The sequence below is a fragment of the Populus nigra genome, chromosome 1 (assembly GCF_951802175.1).
Source record: "Populus nigra chromosome 1, ddPopNigr1.1, whole genome shotgun sequence".
NCBI lineage: Eukaryota > Viridiplantae > Streptophyta > Magnoliopsida > Malpighiales > Salicaceae > Populus > Populus nigra.
Window position 1 is genome coordinate 16,580,947 of NC_084852.1, and position 17,812 is coordinate 16,598,758.

General features: G+C 28.9%; 1 protein-coding gene across 1 annotated transcript; it reads left to right on the top strand.

The window, feature by feature from the left end:
- The first annotated feature begins 14,108 nt into the window (after window positions 1–14,108).
- Window positions 14,109–17,207, top strand: LOC133673143 (mitochondrial import receptor subunit TOM20-like). Its single transcript, XM_062093813.1, has 6 exons — window positions 14,109–14,381; window positions 14,575–14,653; window positions 14,855–15,024; window positions 15,125–15,172; window positions 15,969–16,070; window positions 16,867–17,207. The coding sequence occupies exons 1-6, from the start codon at window positions 14,286–14,288 to the stop codon at window positions 16,990–16,992; spliced, it is 621 nt and encodes a 206-aa protein (XP_061949797.1). The 5' UTR covers window positions 14,109–14,285; the 3' UTR covers window positions 16,993–17,207.
- The last annotated feature ends 605 nt before the right edge of the window (window positions 17,208–17,812 follow it).

Consider the following 17,812-nt stretch of genomic DNA (forward strand, 5'->3'; position numbering starts at 1 on the left):
ATCAAAAAATATATATAAAGCAAGATATTTGAACTTCCAATATTAGACAAGAATTAAATTGTGTTAAATTACTTTGTTTTCTTGAATAAATATTTTATTTAATCAAATTGTCTATGCCAATGTCTACCCAATAAAAGTATTTGTTAATTTTATTTTTAAAATATCATGAGATGAGCATTTCAAGTTTACATAAAGTCCGTTTGTTTTTGCATTTCAAAAGTATTTTTAAAAAAATAATATTTTTTTTATTTTTTTGCTTCAAATTAATTATTTTTTTAGTTTTTCAAGATTGTTTTGATGTGTTGATGTCAAAAATATTTTTTTTAAAAAAAAGCATTGTTTTATGCATTTTCAAGCGAAAAACACTTTAAAAAACAACCGCTACCACAATATCAAACAAACACTTAATTAATTAACTTAATTTAATTAAAAAATAAGATATCTCTAAAAAAAGCTAAATTAAAAAAATAACAGTAAATAAAAAGATTCGAGATACTCTAAGTTATTTTTAAAATCAACAAAAAAACTATATAAAGAAATTAACATAGCTCAATCTCCAATTAGATAAATGCTAAATGGTAAAACTGGAAGAAAAAACATGAGCTTAAAAAAAAAAAATTAAGCAAACTCAGGTTAACTTCTTAAACTTAAGTTCATCTCTAAAATTTACAACTCGTGAAATCCTATAAAACTCAATTCCAAACAATTTAATGCTGAAAGATGAACCAAAACAAATCATTTTAAAAACAAATATAGCCAAAGTAAAAACAATTAAAAATAAAAAGAATAGGAATCAAGTATGATAGGAAAAAAACTTAAGGATGATGAAATTGTAACAAAAAATTAATTTAAAAATTTATATCAATTCAAAAAAATATTAATAAAAAATAATGAAATTTAAAAAGAATTAAAATTTATAAATTATTCCAAATAAAACAAACAATAAAGAGAAAAACAACATTAATGCCAAACCAGATGGTTGTTAGCCACATGTGTCGCCTCATAACAGAAAAGACGCTAAGACAATTCAAATATCGTTATGAAAAATAGCGTTTAGTAAACGGATGGCCACGCACGCACCACTTGAATGATGTTAAGGCCACCAACATGTCAACCACTTTTTTTAAATATTGTTTATGTTAATTAGATTATAAAATTTCTCCTAAGCCATCCTAAAAATAAAACCAATGAAAATAATAAAATACCCCTAAATCTAAGCAAAAAAAAAAAACTCAACTTCTAAGGATATTTGTGTCATTTTATTGTACTTAAAAAAATTGAAAATACAAAAACACCCATGAAATTAGTTTTTTTTTTAATTATTGAGAATAAATGTATTGTAGTCATTTTACTATTCATAAAAAATACAAAAAAACCTATTTATCCCTCATGAATATGGTAATGCCTAATGAATCCCTATGAAAAGACTATACTACCTCTAATTAGGGATGAATAAAAAAACCGATTAAACCGAGATAACAAAAAAAACAAAAAAAATTAAACCGTGAAAAAAAACCGATTAGAAAAATTAAAAAATAATTTGGTTCGATTCGGTTTTAAAAGGCTAAAACCAAATAAACAAAACCGAACCGATTCAAATAAAAAAACCGGTACTATAAATAGCTTTCCAACCCATCTACAAATCTACTTTTTAGTCTCTTCTTCTAACCTAGCAAACCCAACCGCCCCCTCTTCCCCCCTTACTCCCTCTTGTTCAATCTCTCAATCAAATCTTCATCTATATTCTCTCTCATTTACAGATATATTTTTTAGTTTCTTCTTCTAACCCTAGCAATAACAAACTCAGCCGCCGCCCCCTATCTCTTGTTCAATCTCTCGATCAAATCTTCATCTTTCTCATCTACAAATCTACTTTTTAGTTTCTTCTTCTAACCCTAACAAACCCAGCCGCTGCCCCTTCCCTCTTGTTCAATCTCTCGATCAAATCTTCATCTCTCTCATCTATAGATCTACCTTTTAGTTTCTTCTTCTAACCCTAGCAAACCCAGCTGCCGCCGCCCTCACTCTCTCTTGTTCCATCCCTCGATCAAATCTTCATCTCTCAATCTTTCTGTTTCTAAATCAAAACTAGTAGTCGCTCCTTCAAGTTCTTTGTCTCTCCAAGTTGGATGAGAAATTTGATGTTACCTATTCTCTTTTCTAAATTGTTTTTTCTTCTTCATTTAGTTTTATCAGTTTATATTAACCTATTTTGTAAAACTTTTCAGGTGAACTATTTAAGAGAATCAAATGCAGTTTTAATGTTCATGCTTACGCACCTTAATAGTTGCTTTTTTTCCTGTATGGTTTCTTCTCACTTTGTTTATGAGAAAATACAAGCAATAAAATGTTAAAGGCATATGGTTTAGTTTGAAATAATACTAAAATAGCAACATCTTTTGTTTTGTTTTGTTTTTGTTGGTGTTGGGACAAAGACAGTTGATGCGTTTTATTTCAATTTCAAGGGACTCCTGTAGATTGTATTTCTTTAGTTTTATTAGAGACATTGTTTTATTGGTCTAAGCCAATTGTTTTCAAGGTCTTAATCATTTTTCATGTTATTTACTGTATAATTTTATTTTGTATTTTGATTAGAGTTTATTGGTTTGAGAAAACCACTGGATGCAAATTAAAAGATTACAGGAAGGAGTCTCTTTCTGGATGCCTTTTTCTCCTGTCATCTGAGATGAATTCTGGTAAAGGAAAGTTAAACAATGAATATAGGTTTTTTATAATCAGTTACAAGCCTTTTAAATGACCCTATCAAAAGTCACAAAAAAAGCACAAAAAAACCAAAAAAAATTAAACTGGTTTTTTCCAGTTTTTCCCTTCAATTAACCGAAGCGAACTGAACCGAAATTGATCGGTTTGAATTGGTTTTGGTTCGGTTTTATTTTTTTAAAAAAATTTGGTTTGGTTATTTTTTTAAATGAAAACCGAACCGAATCGAAAATGCTCACCTCTACCTTTAATAGCTAGTTATAAGTTGCACAAGATCTCATTCTCCTCCACAATATCCCCTAATTTTTTTATTTCTTTAATTTTGGATCATAAATTCCCATGTATATTATATGTATAATTGCAATCCTAAAAAATAAATTGGATGGTTAAAAAAATTAATTTTATCTTTTTTAAGTTTTGAAATTAATATTCTAAATATATTAGATCAATGTGATGAATATGTTTTTAAGAAAAAAAAATAACATCAATTAATATACAAGCTGTTAAAAAAATAATAATTAATTACACTTTAATTCAAAAACAATAGTTAATAATTGGTTTTAGCTATAAGAAATTATCAAAAAAACTAAAGGTGTTAGTGATTCATTGTGGAGCAAGAATCATTGTATTGTGAATTGTTATAGTGTAATGATATTTTTACCCTTCACGGTGCAAGCTTAAAAATTGAAAATTAAAGGACAAAATGGTCATTTTACTTGATTCAAAATGACATAACTAAATTAAATGGAGGTAAGTCGGTTTCTTCGTATTTTTGTTGAATAATAGGATGACTAATTTAACTTTTAAATAAAGAAATTAATTGGAGGCAAGGGGTTTTTGTATTTTTCATCTTTTTTCATAGTATAATTACCTAACTACCCTTGTATTTTATTTCCTTTGACGTGTTTAAGGGTGTTTTCATCATTTTATATATATATATATATATATATATATATATATATATATATATAAATTCTCAATGACAATTGAATCTTTTAACATATATAAAATATATTTAAGAATAAAAGCAGCACTTGTAGGCTCCTCTGCCCACCAAGCACTGCCTTTTACGGTGGCTTTAGAAGTAGCTTGTCAAGGGCTTGTTGGTAGTGGGGTGCGTGTTGGTGGATAACTGACAGTATGACTATGATTAACTTTTTTCTTCTCTTGTCCTTTTCTTTTTCTCTTCTTCTTTGTAAAATACAAAAGTTTTCATTTATTTATTTTTTATATATAATTTGATCTTTATTTTTTTATTACTCTTTATCATTTTATTTCACTTAATTTTTATTTTAAATTTCATCCTCATTCTTTTAATTGTTATTTTTTTATCATTTTTTCTGAATGAATTTTGTTTTCAATTTCATCCCTCAATATTTAATTTTAATTTATTTATATATCAAGTTTTGTCCCCTTTATTTTTATTACTATTTTTTTTGTTTTAAATCCTTTTTTTATTGCCTTTTTTCCCTAAATCCATCCCTCGTTATTTTATTATTGAGAATTTTACTTTATTATTTTTAGGGTTTTTCTATAGGGTTAGTCTCGGGTTTATGGCTAGGGTCATGGGTTTTGATTATTAATATTGGTTAACTTCAGTCTTTTTTAGGTTCTTTATAATATTTTTTTAAATCTCATCCTTCAACATTTAATTTAAAAGGAATTGGTTTTTGCGCTTTATTTTTACTTTTTTTATAGGGTTATCTCAATCCTATACCTGTGATTGTGGGGTCAACTGGTTAAACTGGGTTGAATCGGATCTTTTTTTCATTGTTTTTTAAATAATTTTTCTTTTATTTTCTCCCTTCAACATTGGATTATTTGATAATCGCGTTTCATTGATTTTTTTGAAAAAAAATTGACAAGGTTAACTTAATTCATGACCATGTCATATATTTGGCATGGTAACTTAATGAGTTCGAGCTAATTTATTTTATCTTTTTTTCTTTGCCATTGTTTTTTGCCAGTTTCTTTGTTGTCATTGCATTTTTTTATTTATATTATCAAAATTATATGAGCTTATTAAGAGCTTGTTTGAAAGTGTGCTAGTTGTTGCTTTTCATTTAAAAATATATTAAAAAAATATTTTTATTTTATTTTTTAAAATTATTTTTAACATCAGCACATCAAAAAAATTTAAAAATATAAAAAAATTAATTTTAAGTAAAAAATTAAACAATAACTCGAGTCTCAGTTTTTTTCTTCTTCTTTATAGACACTTGCATCGCATTAACATCCATTTTATATGATGGGAAAAATTTGGGCCGACCCTCTAGGTAGTGCAGGCACCTATTCCTCGAGAGATGAACTCCTGGGTCAAGACTCAATTCATTTTTACTTCACAATGGAACCCGTGAGCTTGTCTAATGGTAAAATATTTTTATTAATTATACATAATATTTGGAATAACTTTTCTTGATTTTTTTCCTCATATCATTAACAGAGAAGCTATTTCAAAATAAATTGTGGGCAATAATGTAAAACACTCATATTGAAATCCCTCCTAAAATTAGCTGGCAGATCATCTTCTTGGGAGCTACTGGGTCTGTATCCATTGTTTCATAAAGAATAACCCCACAATAATTTAGAAACTCCTTATAGGGCTTTCAGAAAATAAATAAAAATGCTGAAGCCGCCTAGCATGTCTCATGAGCTGCCTTTTAATAACATCAACTTGTGATCGTCTTCACATGATATGGTATGTGATAATAATTTTCAATTTAGTTGGTGACACAGCTTAATCGGTTGCAATGTAACCAAAATGATATCGAATCAACATCCCTAAAATAAATTTTCAATTCATTTGCAATGCTTCTTTCGTGAAACATTACTATTTTTTCAATTAACATGACTCCATTGAAATGGATCTAGCTAGCCAATAAGATGTAGAATTTATATTTTGCATTTTCCAAGAGATCTCGAGTTTGAAACTCTCTTTTCTAAGAAGAAAACCACCCCCCCCGAAAGAATAATAGAAGGGAGGATGCATGTAGACTTTAGCTGTACAAAATTGTTTTGAAAAGCCAAAATCAAGGGCAAAGTAAGCACGAGCTGATTCTCGTGATTTAGCACTACAATCTGGTCACATTTTGGACAAACACTGGATTCTTCTGAGCTTACTTGTTTATCAAATCATTGTAGTCTAGAAGCTTAGTGGTAACAATGGAAACTTCATACGTGCTTGCTAGTTTTCTCACCTCCCCCTCTGTAAGCTTGGCGATACAAAACTTAACTTTATAGTAACCTATGGAATCAGTGCTGGAGAGGAAATCGCACAGGAATAATTACTATTAAGTAACCATAAAATAAATGCTTTCAACTGCATGAGAGTGAAAGAGGGCATTCATCAACCTGCCGGTGACTTTCTGTAATATATCTTTGAGGGTAGATGTCAAATTATGGGAAGACAAGAAAATAATGTACTCTTGCATAGCCATTTGCCATGAAATTTATCACCAACGACTCATGCAAATGTTCCATTTATTTTCATTTTTTTTAAAAAAGAAGGTAACATCAAGCAATTCTAATCTGTTTGAGCCACTAATCTATACTTTTCTTTCCTGTTCATGATTGGATGAGTCAGCTTTGGCATCTATTTGCTTTCTACACATCATTCTTGCATAAACCATAACATGAACTACATTGCCAACATATATTAGAATAAATGAAACTGATAATCAGAGGAAAGAAGGCAACAACTTTATTACATAGAACTTTATAGAGAACTGCAGGGACTTAAGGTGGCCTTCATGAAATCGAAAATGAAAGGAGAAAAAGCTATTAGCAAAGGCACAACAATTTGGTAGCAGCTAGCCGTCCTTTAAACAAACTTCCAAAAATCTATATATGATATGGTGAAGTCGATAGCGTGTTTATAGTCATTTTAAATTTCAAACAAAAGATATTATCTCTTTTTTGTAGCTTTCAGTTTTTCATATTAAATCAACTGAGAAAAATTAAATCTAAAAATTACCACAATCGCTAAACAAAAAATCAATTATATTTGTTCTCTTTACAATGAAAGTTTAAGTACAAAAACAATTATGATTTCGACAAGAATATAGTGTAGTATTATGAATAATTTTATTACATTAAACCTTATTTTTACAAAACTAAAACATGCTTTTTTATATGTATATATTTTATATTTTTGTTTAGAACGCGAGTATGGAAAGATGATAACTTGGTATTAGCTAGTTATGATTTCATTTGCAAGATTTTGTAGTTAGAGTTGATGTATTTTAATCTATATATTTTTTTGTATGCTTCGAGTTTATAAACTTGAGAAATATGAGATAAAAAAACAATATAATTCCAAATGAAAGAACAAGGAAGTTGATACGATTAAGGAATGCATGCTCAATGTTATCAATTCCGTTTGTTTAATGGATGGAGATGGAGGGAAGGAAAAAACTGAAAGTTTGATAAAAGCTTAGAAACTCTTCAAAACTAAGTAGGGAAAATTAAAATTTACATAATATTTATTGGTGCATAATTATGTGCTTTGTTTTTATAGATTATTAGCTACAAATATAGTTTGTTGTGCTAAGAAAGCACATGAGACTTATGGAGAAGATTTGATATCAAAGCATCATGGATTTAGTTTAGATGCATAAAAGTTAATTAGAGAATGTTTTTATTAAAAAAAAAAGAGTAATTAAGCTCTACTTATCATTATAAAAAAAATCCAAATGGTCTTCGATTTATTTTTCATAACCTTTTCTTTCATTATATAGAAAAAGAAAAAATCTCAACAACATTCTTCAAAATAGAAAAAAATAAAGGAAATCCAAACGGAGAATTACATATACACATTACAAATAAAACTAAAAGAGCTCAATCATGTACTGTAAATTATGAATGTTTTCACTATGGATTGGAGTAATGTTTATCAGGGAGGAATTAGTTGGTTCTCGCGATAAGTTATGAGTGATTTGCTTTTTGCAATTTTTTTTATGGTGTGTGTGGCGTGCTATAAGTTGATGGGTTGTTTGTTGTTAGTGGGTGTTTGGTGAGCTGTCATTCTCCTAATTTGTTCAGTGTGGAGGGGCTAGTAGTTAGATAGATGTCTTACCTACGATATACCTGGTTGAATAATTGTTCTTGAGAAAGTGTTGGTCTGGTGTAGTTGGATGAGATTTTGGTTGATATATCTTTGTTGTTTCTCTTCATTATGGGCAAGTATAAGTGTTTTGTCAGGTCGCTGGGTTGTTTATATTAATTATTTCTTTTAGATTTTGCTGAATTCAAGGAATTGTGAATGGATTTTGCGTCTGAAATAAATTGGGGCAGTCATGTTTTTTTCTTTCATGTACTGGTTTATATAATATTTAATTAATAATTCATTCTCTCTCTTGAAGAGTCAGACAGAATTTATATAGTTTATATAGTTTAATGTATAATACTTTAGCATTTAATTAACATTAGAAACTCTTTTTTTAGTTTATTGATTCATATATTTTATATTTATTTCATTAAGTGTCAATAACATCTTTATGTTTCTCAATTAAAAAAAAATCATAATACAATGAAATGCATCTACAACATTGGCACATTCTTCTATTATGTTAAAAAACTTACTTGAGGTCCTACTCACGTTATAGTTTATAACTATTTTTGACATTTATTAACGCACATGATTCTTAATTTATTTTATTAAATATATGTATTAGCTTTTTGATTCACAATTAAATTTTTTTCTATCAAAAAGCACGTTGACAATGCCTTCATATTCATTTTTTTACGCTAAATGTTTTCTGACTAGCAAAGAAAAGCTAGTTAATTAAATAAATGGTATTTAAATAATAAAATCCCAATTAACCTAAGCTGGGTACTTGTCCATCAATTATAGATCATATTTGTTAGGACTTACAAAAAAAGAGAGGCATAAATCACTTAATTATCAAGTTAACTTGCAGGTCTTAAAGTTAATTATTATTATTAAAACATCATATCATTCCTTCTTTCTTGGTATTGATCCGACTAGACTTGAATCAGATTTGGCTAGGTCCACCAGATCATTAAAAACTCTATCATGTCAACTAAGTTTCATTTGGTCAATGTCTCATTTGATCAACTATAAACCTGGTCCAAATTAGGCAACAAATCCTTAATTTTCAGGGTCATTTTAAAAAGACTACGATGTTATTAACAAACACTAAAAGGCATAGTGGATTTATTATGTAAAATTATACTATGGATCCTCTCACAAAACATTGTGGGCTCATTTTTCATAGTTTTTTTTTTCTTGTCCCAATTTTTTTTTATCCTTACATAATCAAATTGTATGCCAATTTAAGTTAGTTAGAAAGGAAGAGAATAAAAGACATAAGACCAAAGTGAGAGAGAAAAAAAAACAAAGGAAATTCATGGTTTTTTTTAAACTTTGGGTGAAATGTTCATTATGAACATCATACTTTCAAAATTATAAATATTGGTTTCCTCCAATTTTTATTTTTTAAGTTAATTTTACTTCAAAACCTTATTTTTTTTATTTTTAAGTTCTTAGTTTGGTAGAAAAAAGAGAGAGTCATTAAATTCTAGTAGTTGAGAAAGCCAATCGGTGTTGACACCAATTCTAGCTACAAAAATGGTCAGTCTTGGTGTCAATGGATTTTATTCAGTGAAGGGAGTTTCATATAGGTGTTTTTTCACTTTCAAATTACCTAAAAAACTAGATCTAAACTTAAAAAGATTTTTGGTCTTGGGTTGATTTTTGGTTATTGTGTGTTATTTTTTTGGTTTTTTAAAAGGCAATCGATGAGTTTATTAAGGTGTCTGTAGTGTTTTCTAGGTATTTTATGTTAAAATAGATTGAAAATTGAATTGTTTTAGATAAAAAAAACACACAGGGTCTGATTTTCCATTGACCCTTGATCTCTAGAAATTGGACAAGCAAACGGCATGTTATTTGCTATTCTTTTTAAATCAAAGTAGTTTGCCCTTTCCGTTAGAAAAAAAATCAAGGCCTAACTTGTGGGTTAGGCCTTTTTCATAGGTCTAGCTTGCAAGCCAAGCCTCTTTCATGGGTCATGGGTGTGGGTAGACCTACGCACCTGACCTATTTATTTGTTTTTAAAATTTTAAAATTTAATATATTTTTAACCCCTTAAAATAAAAAAAATACATATTTTTTTAAAGATGTTTTTTTTAAAACATCCTTTTGTTATTAATCTTTTAAAAAATAAGAGCTATTTTTTGTTTCAATCCCATATGTAACCTTTATTTTCATTTTTTGAAAAAGATTAATTTATTTTTTTATATAAAAAAAGTCACATGCACCTAGTTGGAGTATAATTAAATGGGATGCAAGACTTGAATCAGGAGTTTGTTAAGTTAACTCATGTTAGCTCGCGTCTTTTTTTGTCATTTTTTGAATTGAATATTTTTATTTCTAGCTTCATCCTTTTACTCTCTTTTTTTTTTGCAATTAATATAAAAAAAACTCATTGAAAGAGCTTGTATATTCATTCTTTTTCCAGAAAAAAATTCAGCTCGTGGCAAAGTATGAGTCAAATGGCTAGATACCAAAAAAAACTTAAAACGTACAGAGAATTCATTGCCCACTTAAACATATATTACTATTCACCATAACCATGTAATTACCATTTTTTCCTTTAAAAAAAAAATAAAATCAATGGCCTTGTTGTTAGGCTTAGAATGATTTTGTTAAAGGTGTACTAGTCATTATGAGATTGATCGGAGGCAATTCGATCTTTTTATCTTTCAAATGCATGATATAATTAATATATTGACCTAAAAAGAAAAATACTTTAAAACATTTCACGAGGACAATTATATCTTTTTACGTTTTACAAGCACGTTATAAAGACTATGTTACCTTTACAAGCAAAAATTGTAAAACTTACATCCATGAGTTTTTTCATTTTTTAATTGATATTTTTTGTAATAAACAAGTTGAGAAAGGGGCGGTTTGGTCTTTAAATTAGTATAATTTTTAATAAAAAAATTGTTACTATGTGCGAGGCATGCACCCCACCTCCAAATATCGTTTTTTGGGGCAACGTTGAAAGCATCTTGGTGTTTTCTTCCTATTAGTGCTGCATGTGTGCATAACGGCAAAGTGTTTGGGTTCCATTGGATTTTTTTCTTCTCCTCTCTCTTTTCTCTCTCTCTCTCTTCCCCTTGCCAAAATATAAAAGTGTCATTTAATTTGTTTTTTGTTTTTATTTTGGTCCTCATTCTTTTAATTTCTATTTGTTTTATTTTCTTATGTATTTTTTTGATTCATTTTTTATTCAATTTCACCCCTCATTATTTAGTTTCATTTAATCTTTATATCAAACTTAGTCCTTGTTCTTTTGATTAATGCTTGTTTATTTTTAATCATTTTCCAACTTGATATTTTTTCAAAGCAACATTTGATTTCAAATTATTTTATATCAAATTTATTTCACATTCTTTTAATTATTTTTATTGTATTTTTTCTCAATTTTATCTCTTAACATTTTGATAATTTGGAATTTTGCTTCATTAATTTTTAGGGTTTGTCTTCTATGAGATTAGTTCCGGGCTCATTAATAAGGTAATAATTTTTGAAGATTAACACGAGTTTACTTTATTATTTTTTAGGTTCTTTTTTTAAATTATGTTTTTAATTTTATCTTTCAACATTTGAATTATTGAGAATTGGTCTCTGTGCTTTATGCTTTTCAATCTCCTTTTATATGGGGTTTCCCCAATCCTATGTCTATAGTTATTGGGTTAGCAAGCTAACCCAAGTTGACTCTTATTTTTTTTTCATTGTTTTTTTTTATTTTTTTTTTCAGTTTCGCCTTTCAACATTGAGTTGTTTGATAATTTAGCTTCATAGTTTTATTTAGTTTGATTTCAACGAGATTATCCTGGTATTACAACCAAGTCACCGATTTGACATGTTAACCTAAATGGGATGAAGTCGGGTTTTTCTAGCCTTTTTTACATTGAAAAAAAATTAAATCCACCCACGGTGTAGCGTGAGCCCCTATCTAGTTATAGAAAACACCAAATGGTGTGGTGTTCTTATTGTATATGTATTGTTCGCTCTCTCACATTTTACTGTGAACTCATTATTTAAAATTTTTATTTTTTTTATTTTGGTCCTTAATTTTTTATGCAATTGCATTTTTTTACTAGATTAAAGGATAATTGAGTCAAATTTGTTGACTACGGATAAAATTGAAAGAAGCAATATCTAAGTGGAAAAGGCATTATAGATGGGTAATGGTTTCAAAGTTCTCACAAAAAAGTTCACTTAGTCTTCAAAATTCACATGTGATGCCTATTTTGTACCTCTATATTCTTTCAATTCAATTTTGATACATAAGTTTATTTTTCTTATTTTTTAATCCATGATTTAAGAAAGGGGGGAGAGAGAGAGAGAGAGAGAGAGAGAGAGAGAGAGAGAGAGAGAGAGATCGTCAAATTCTGGAGGTAGAAAGAGAAAAATATCAGTGGCACCGATTCTAGCCACCAAAATTATTGATCTTTGTGTTAAATGATTTTATTTGATGAGAGGAGTTTAACTTAAGTATTTGTTTTCACCTTGAAAGTGCTTAAAACAACAAATTTGAGCTCGAAGATTTTTGGCTTTAGGTTGATTGCAGATTTTGAGATAATTTTTTGGTTTTTTTAATGTCATAGATGGATTTATTAAGGTGTCTATGACGTTTTTTAAATGTTGTGGGTCAAAAATGGGTTGAAAATTGTTTTTTGACCAAAAAAACATCTAGCTTCGATTTTCCAACCACCACAATATCTGGAATCTGGGTAAAGTCAAATGATGCTTCTTCTGACTTCTTTTTTCAAAAAACATTAGGGTGCATGACATGTCATCCACCCCAAATATATTTAGAAAAATTGGCTTGCGCATAAGCCCTCCTAAATGGGCCGGACACTAGTTTTTTAGGTAAATTTGGCTTTTTATAAAAAACAATCATACTTTTTTTATATGTGTTTTTTTTAATTATTTTTTTTACTTTATATTTAAATTAATATCCGTTCTCTCTGATTTTTTATTTAGCCTTTTTTAAATAATGGTTGTTTTTTTAAAAGTATTTTGCATGTATTTAACTTTGAAAGAGATTTTTCTAATTCATCTATATTTTTTATATAATTGAAATTTATTTTTATAAATAAAATAAATATTTATTTTTGGATAGTATTGCTAATATGCAACCTTGTGAGATATTTTTTTCCTTTGATTTTATTCAATCAATTTTATGCATGTCTATTTCTGCTATTTTTGATTAAATAGAAAAATAATTTTAATAAGCAGAGATAGTGAATACAATTGGGTAAATGAATCATATTACAAGATCAAATATCTTAATTTACATCCGTCTCTCGACTTTTCCTGTTACATATTTAGTTATTGTTAATGATTTTTTTTTTGTTGACACATATGGTTCTTAGTCTATTTAATTAGATTCATGCATAAGCTTTTGAATTTACACTTGATATTTTATATATATAAAAATGTCATAAAAGATAAAACGTTTAATTTTTTTTTGTTGAAAAGAAAATATCTAGCTCGCGATAGAGTGTAGGTCAGATAACTAGTAAATACTAAGGCCTTACTTTTTGCAGCTGGAAAGCGCTTTTGCAAAAATTTGAATTTACTTTTTGCTTCAAAATATGCTTTTTGATGTTTTTTAATTGTTTTGATGTGTTGATATTAAAAATAATGTTTTTAAAAAATAAAAAAAATATTATTTCAATATATTTTTAAATAAAATACACTTTAGAAAACAAAAAAACATTTAAAAATGAAATAAACAGAGACAATGAATACAATCAGGTAAATAAATCATGTTGCAAGATCAAATATCTTAATCTAAATCCACTTTTCAACTGTTCCTAATACATATATTGTTATTGTTAATGACTTTTTATTTATTTATTTATTGATACAGACAATTCTTAGATTATTTAATTAGATTTGTGTATAAGCTTTTGAATTTACACTTGATATTTTTTTATATAAAAAGTCATAAAAGATAATGTGTTTAATTTTTTTTGTTGGAAAAAAATATATCCTGCCCGCAATAGAGTACTTATCAAATAGCTAGTAAATACTAAGGTTTTGTTTGTTTTTGTTGTTGGAAAGAGTTTTACAAAAATTTAAATTTATTTTTTGTTTTAAATTTTGTTTTGATGTTTTTGTATTGTTTTATTGTGATAATATTAAAAATAAATTTTAAAAAATAAAAAATATTATTTTAATATATTTTTAATTAAAACACACTTTAAAAAAAATTAAAAATAAATACTAGCAAAAAAGACTCCAAATATCATAGATAGATTAGACCACATGCCGTAGCCCCTAACGGCAAATCGTCTGATTACAAAATTCAAAATCGACATGTTTTTTTATAATCCACGCCAATCAAGCGCGCGTGAGAGTCGGACCATTCTACTTTGTGGTTAGCTAATCTCCAAAGGCAAGCCTGAAGAAAAACGGAGCACGGGCCGTCAGACACAGCTAAACCTCAAAAGTTCATCTTTTCTCTGCTTTTATTTTTATTTTTCTATCTGCAGAGATAGATAGATAGATAGAAGGAGACATGGAAATGCCAAACGACTTTGATAGGTTACTGTTCTTCGAGCACGCACGTAAAACAGCTGAAGATGCTTATGCTCAAGACCCTCTTGATGCCGATGTATTTTTTTCAATCTCTTGCTTCATTTATTGGATCTATCTATTTTTTCTTTTCTTTTGTTATTAGTTTTCTATTATTGATCGAGAAGTGATAAAGTTTGGAACTTTGGAAGGACCCAAGTGGTTTTGATTTTGTAGAATTGTTGGGGTCTTGGGATTTTTGTAAATTTATGAGTTTTATGGTTTCTGGACAGAATTTGTTGAAGTGGGGAGGAGCTTTATTGGAGTTGGCTCAGTTTCAGAGTGTTCCAGATTCAAAGAAGATGATGCTAGGTTAGGTTCTAATTTATCTTTTTTAGCATGAATTACCTTTAAAAGAGACCGTGCTTATAATTTCTGCTAATAAATGATGGAATATAAATCCCATTCATGACAAGGAATTGGTTATGGAATGAGTTGATTATTCGATTTTGTTTTTTGAATGTTATAGTTAAATGTGTCAATATGGATGGGGTGATAGAGTTGAATATGCAGATGGAATCACGAAGCTGGAGGAGTCGTTGCTGATTAACCCCAAGAAACACGAGGCTATCTGGTACCTGGGAAATGCACATACTTCATATGCATTTTTGACACCAGATCAAGATGTGGCTAATGAGAGTTTTGAAAAGGCAGCTGTCTACTTTCAACAAGCTGTTGATGAGGTATTTTTCTTTCTCCTGTGAAATCATACTGCAAGGGCATTGCTGTATTGTATGTTTGTTATTTGAATGATTATAAATATGTGATGTTGGTTTTTGGCAGGATCCAGATAATGAACTTTATCGCAAGTCTTTGGAAGTGTCTTCTAAGGTACACATCTTTCTTTATCACTCAATCTAATGTGATAATAGAAAATGGGAAAAGAGAATTAGTTAGTATCAATATCTGGTCATTGGATTTTACCCTGATGTTAGATGTAATTTCTGTATAATATCATATATTCTGGGATCTATTTACTAAGCTTTTTGCTGGGAAACAATACCTTTGAGCTGGATACCATCACTACCTGATTAGCAGTGTGGTGTCTTGATAAAAGGGATAGGTTTCTGCATAGCACTTGAACTGAACTTTTAAATCTTCTCTCTCGTGCTGTTTTGAAAGTGGGTTGTGGAGTTCATTTTCCCAGGCTGTGGCATATTTATACCAAACATCATTTTACTCACATTGTTAAAATGGTATAAAATGTTAAGAGGAAGTAGTTTGTGATGAGTTTTTGGGTTGTTTTAAAACTTGATAATTCCATTTTGTCATTTAAAGTTTGAACAAAGCATACAGTTCTGTTTTCTTTTGTATTCTGAAACTAAGTAAACCATTATGACCCATCATTATTATGCTGTGAAAAAAAACTAGAAGCCCCTAAGCAATTGCCGAGTAAGCATTCAACCATGCTGAGATGAGTGCTATATGCACCATGAGCATTCAACCATGCTCATCCAGTAAATGATGAGCCTTGTTTTCATGAGAAATGTGAAATTTGACTAATGAGTTATTGGTCCATTGAGGAGTGATATCTTCTGTAGTTTTTCTTTGACTGGGTTCTATTGTTTTTTGTAATATATTTTGTATACTTTGATTGGTCTAACATTTGAATCTTTTGCATTCATAGGCTCCAGAGTTGCACTCACAGATTCACAAGCATGGTGGCTTAGATCAACTGGAAATGGGAGCTGCCCCTGCTTCTGCAGCTTCTACTTCATCAAGTGCAAAGGTGACCTTTTTCTTGTTCCTTTTTGCTGTGCTATGCCTGTTTTATCTCTCTTTCCCTCTCTTTCTAGTTTTTGTTGGATAATGAACTATTTATGCTGCTGCAATGTCTTGTTGATATGGCTACAAGCATCTAATCTAATTTGTTAACATTTATGGAAATTTTTATCATAACCATTGTAGATTAAGAAAGTGTTTGGGAGTGAGATAGCAGTTGCTTTTCAAAGTGTTATTTGCTCGAAAATGCATCAAAATAATATATTTTTTATTTTTAAAAAATAATTTCTGACATCAGCACATCAAAATGATCTGAAAACACCAAAAAAATACTAATTTGAAGCAAAGAAAAAAAATAAAATTTTTTAATTTTTTTGGAAGTCCTTTTGAAATACAAAAACAAATAGAAACACAAAAACAAATAGAGGACCTTGTAAAGTTGAGGTACAAGTTACCCTTATTGATTTTTCTACCCTAACAAGGGTTGATATATATGTGTTAATGAGTTTTGGATTAGATTCTATTGGCAATAAACACTGTTTAAATTATGCCGTGTTGCAAATTGCATTTAGCCTGTTCATATAGTTTAAGTTTGCAAAATTACCATGAATAGCGTGTTGATTTTTGCATGTAAATATGGCATATCTACGACATACACAGACATGCATGGGAAGAATTTATTGTGTTTGACAGTCAGTATGTGATCCTTGAGATTTGTCACACTATTTTTTCTAGTTTGCCATTGCATCTATTTAAGTTTAAAATATATATACCGATGCATTGCCCCGTCTCCCTTTGTTCAGAGTTCTAAGAAGAAGAAAAGCAGCGATCTCACGTATGATGTATGCGGATGGGTTATTCTTGCTGTTGGCATTGTTGCTTGGATTGGATTTGCAAAATCCCAGATGCCGCCGCCTCCTACACAATAAGCACTTCATTTCCCAGAAACATCTAGCGGAGCTCTGAGTTGTTCTATGTAGACTCTTGAGGAAACATGCCATCTTTCATTCACACATTAGTTAATTTTAGCCTTAGCGAGGTTTTCCCATTATAAACTGATAATAAGCTGCAAGAGTTGTCATCTTTAACGAGAAAACATTGATTTTTTCATTTGCCATATGCTGAAGCTTGTCGTTGATATTGATATGTATTTGCCTGCTACATGCACGCTAAACTTCAATTCCATTCTCTAGCACCCATAGTTGTAAAACCCGGGTTTGGTCGGGTGAATTGATACGGGGAACTCATGACTTAGATTTTTAGTTGAACTAGAAAAAATATTAATGTGGTTAAATCTATCTATTCAACCTGGTTAGGTTAGGTTTTTACATGATCAAAATTCTTGAAAAAAAAATTCAAATAATTATTTCAAATTTGTAGAAAAAGTTTTTTTTTTTGTTGTGTTCATTAAATCTAATTATAAAATTTAAATTGAAGAATATGAATATAATTCAGAGCATGATAAGAATAACAATAACTAAACTCCTCTTGTTCTTTTTTTCTTATCTAGTCCTCATTAAATTCAAAATTAATTGAGAGATTGAGAACATGATTTGTTATGTTTTATTATGAGAGATATAAATTTAAATCTCACTCTATATTTTATGATTATAATGAGATAATCTTGCTGAAAGGTTCTTATCCTTGTCGAATTTACTTATTAAAAGATTTCTACCATTGGATTTATGATATTTATTATCAGTGCCATCTAGAAGAAAATCAAGATAGTTTAATTCACAATGACTAAAC

Excerpts from the sequence above, each read along its gene's own strand:
- LOC133673143 (XM_062093813.1), top strand. The coding sequence starts at position 14,286 with ATGGAAATGCCAAACGACTTTGATAGGTTACTGTTCTTCGAGCACGCA. Across the intron at positions 14,382-14,574 it reads AAGACCCTCTTGATGCCGAT|AATTTGTTGAAGTGGGGAGG; the intron begins GTATTTTTTTCA and ends GTTTCTGGACAG. Across the intron at positions 16,071-16,866 it reads CTACTTCATCAAGTGCAAAG|AGTTCTAAGAAGAAGAAAAG; the intron begins GTGACCTTTTTC and ends CCCTTTGTTCAG.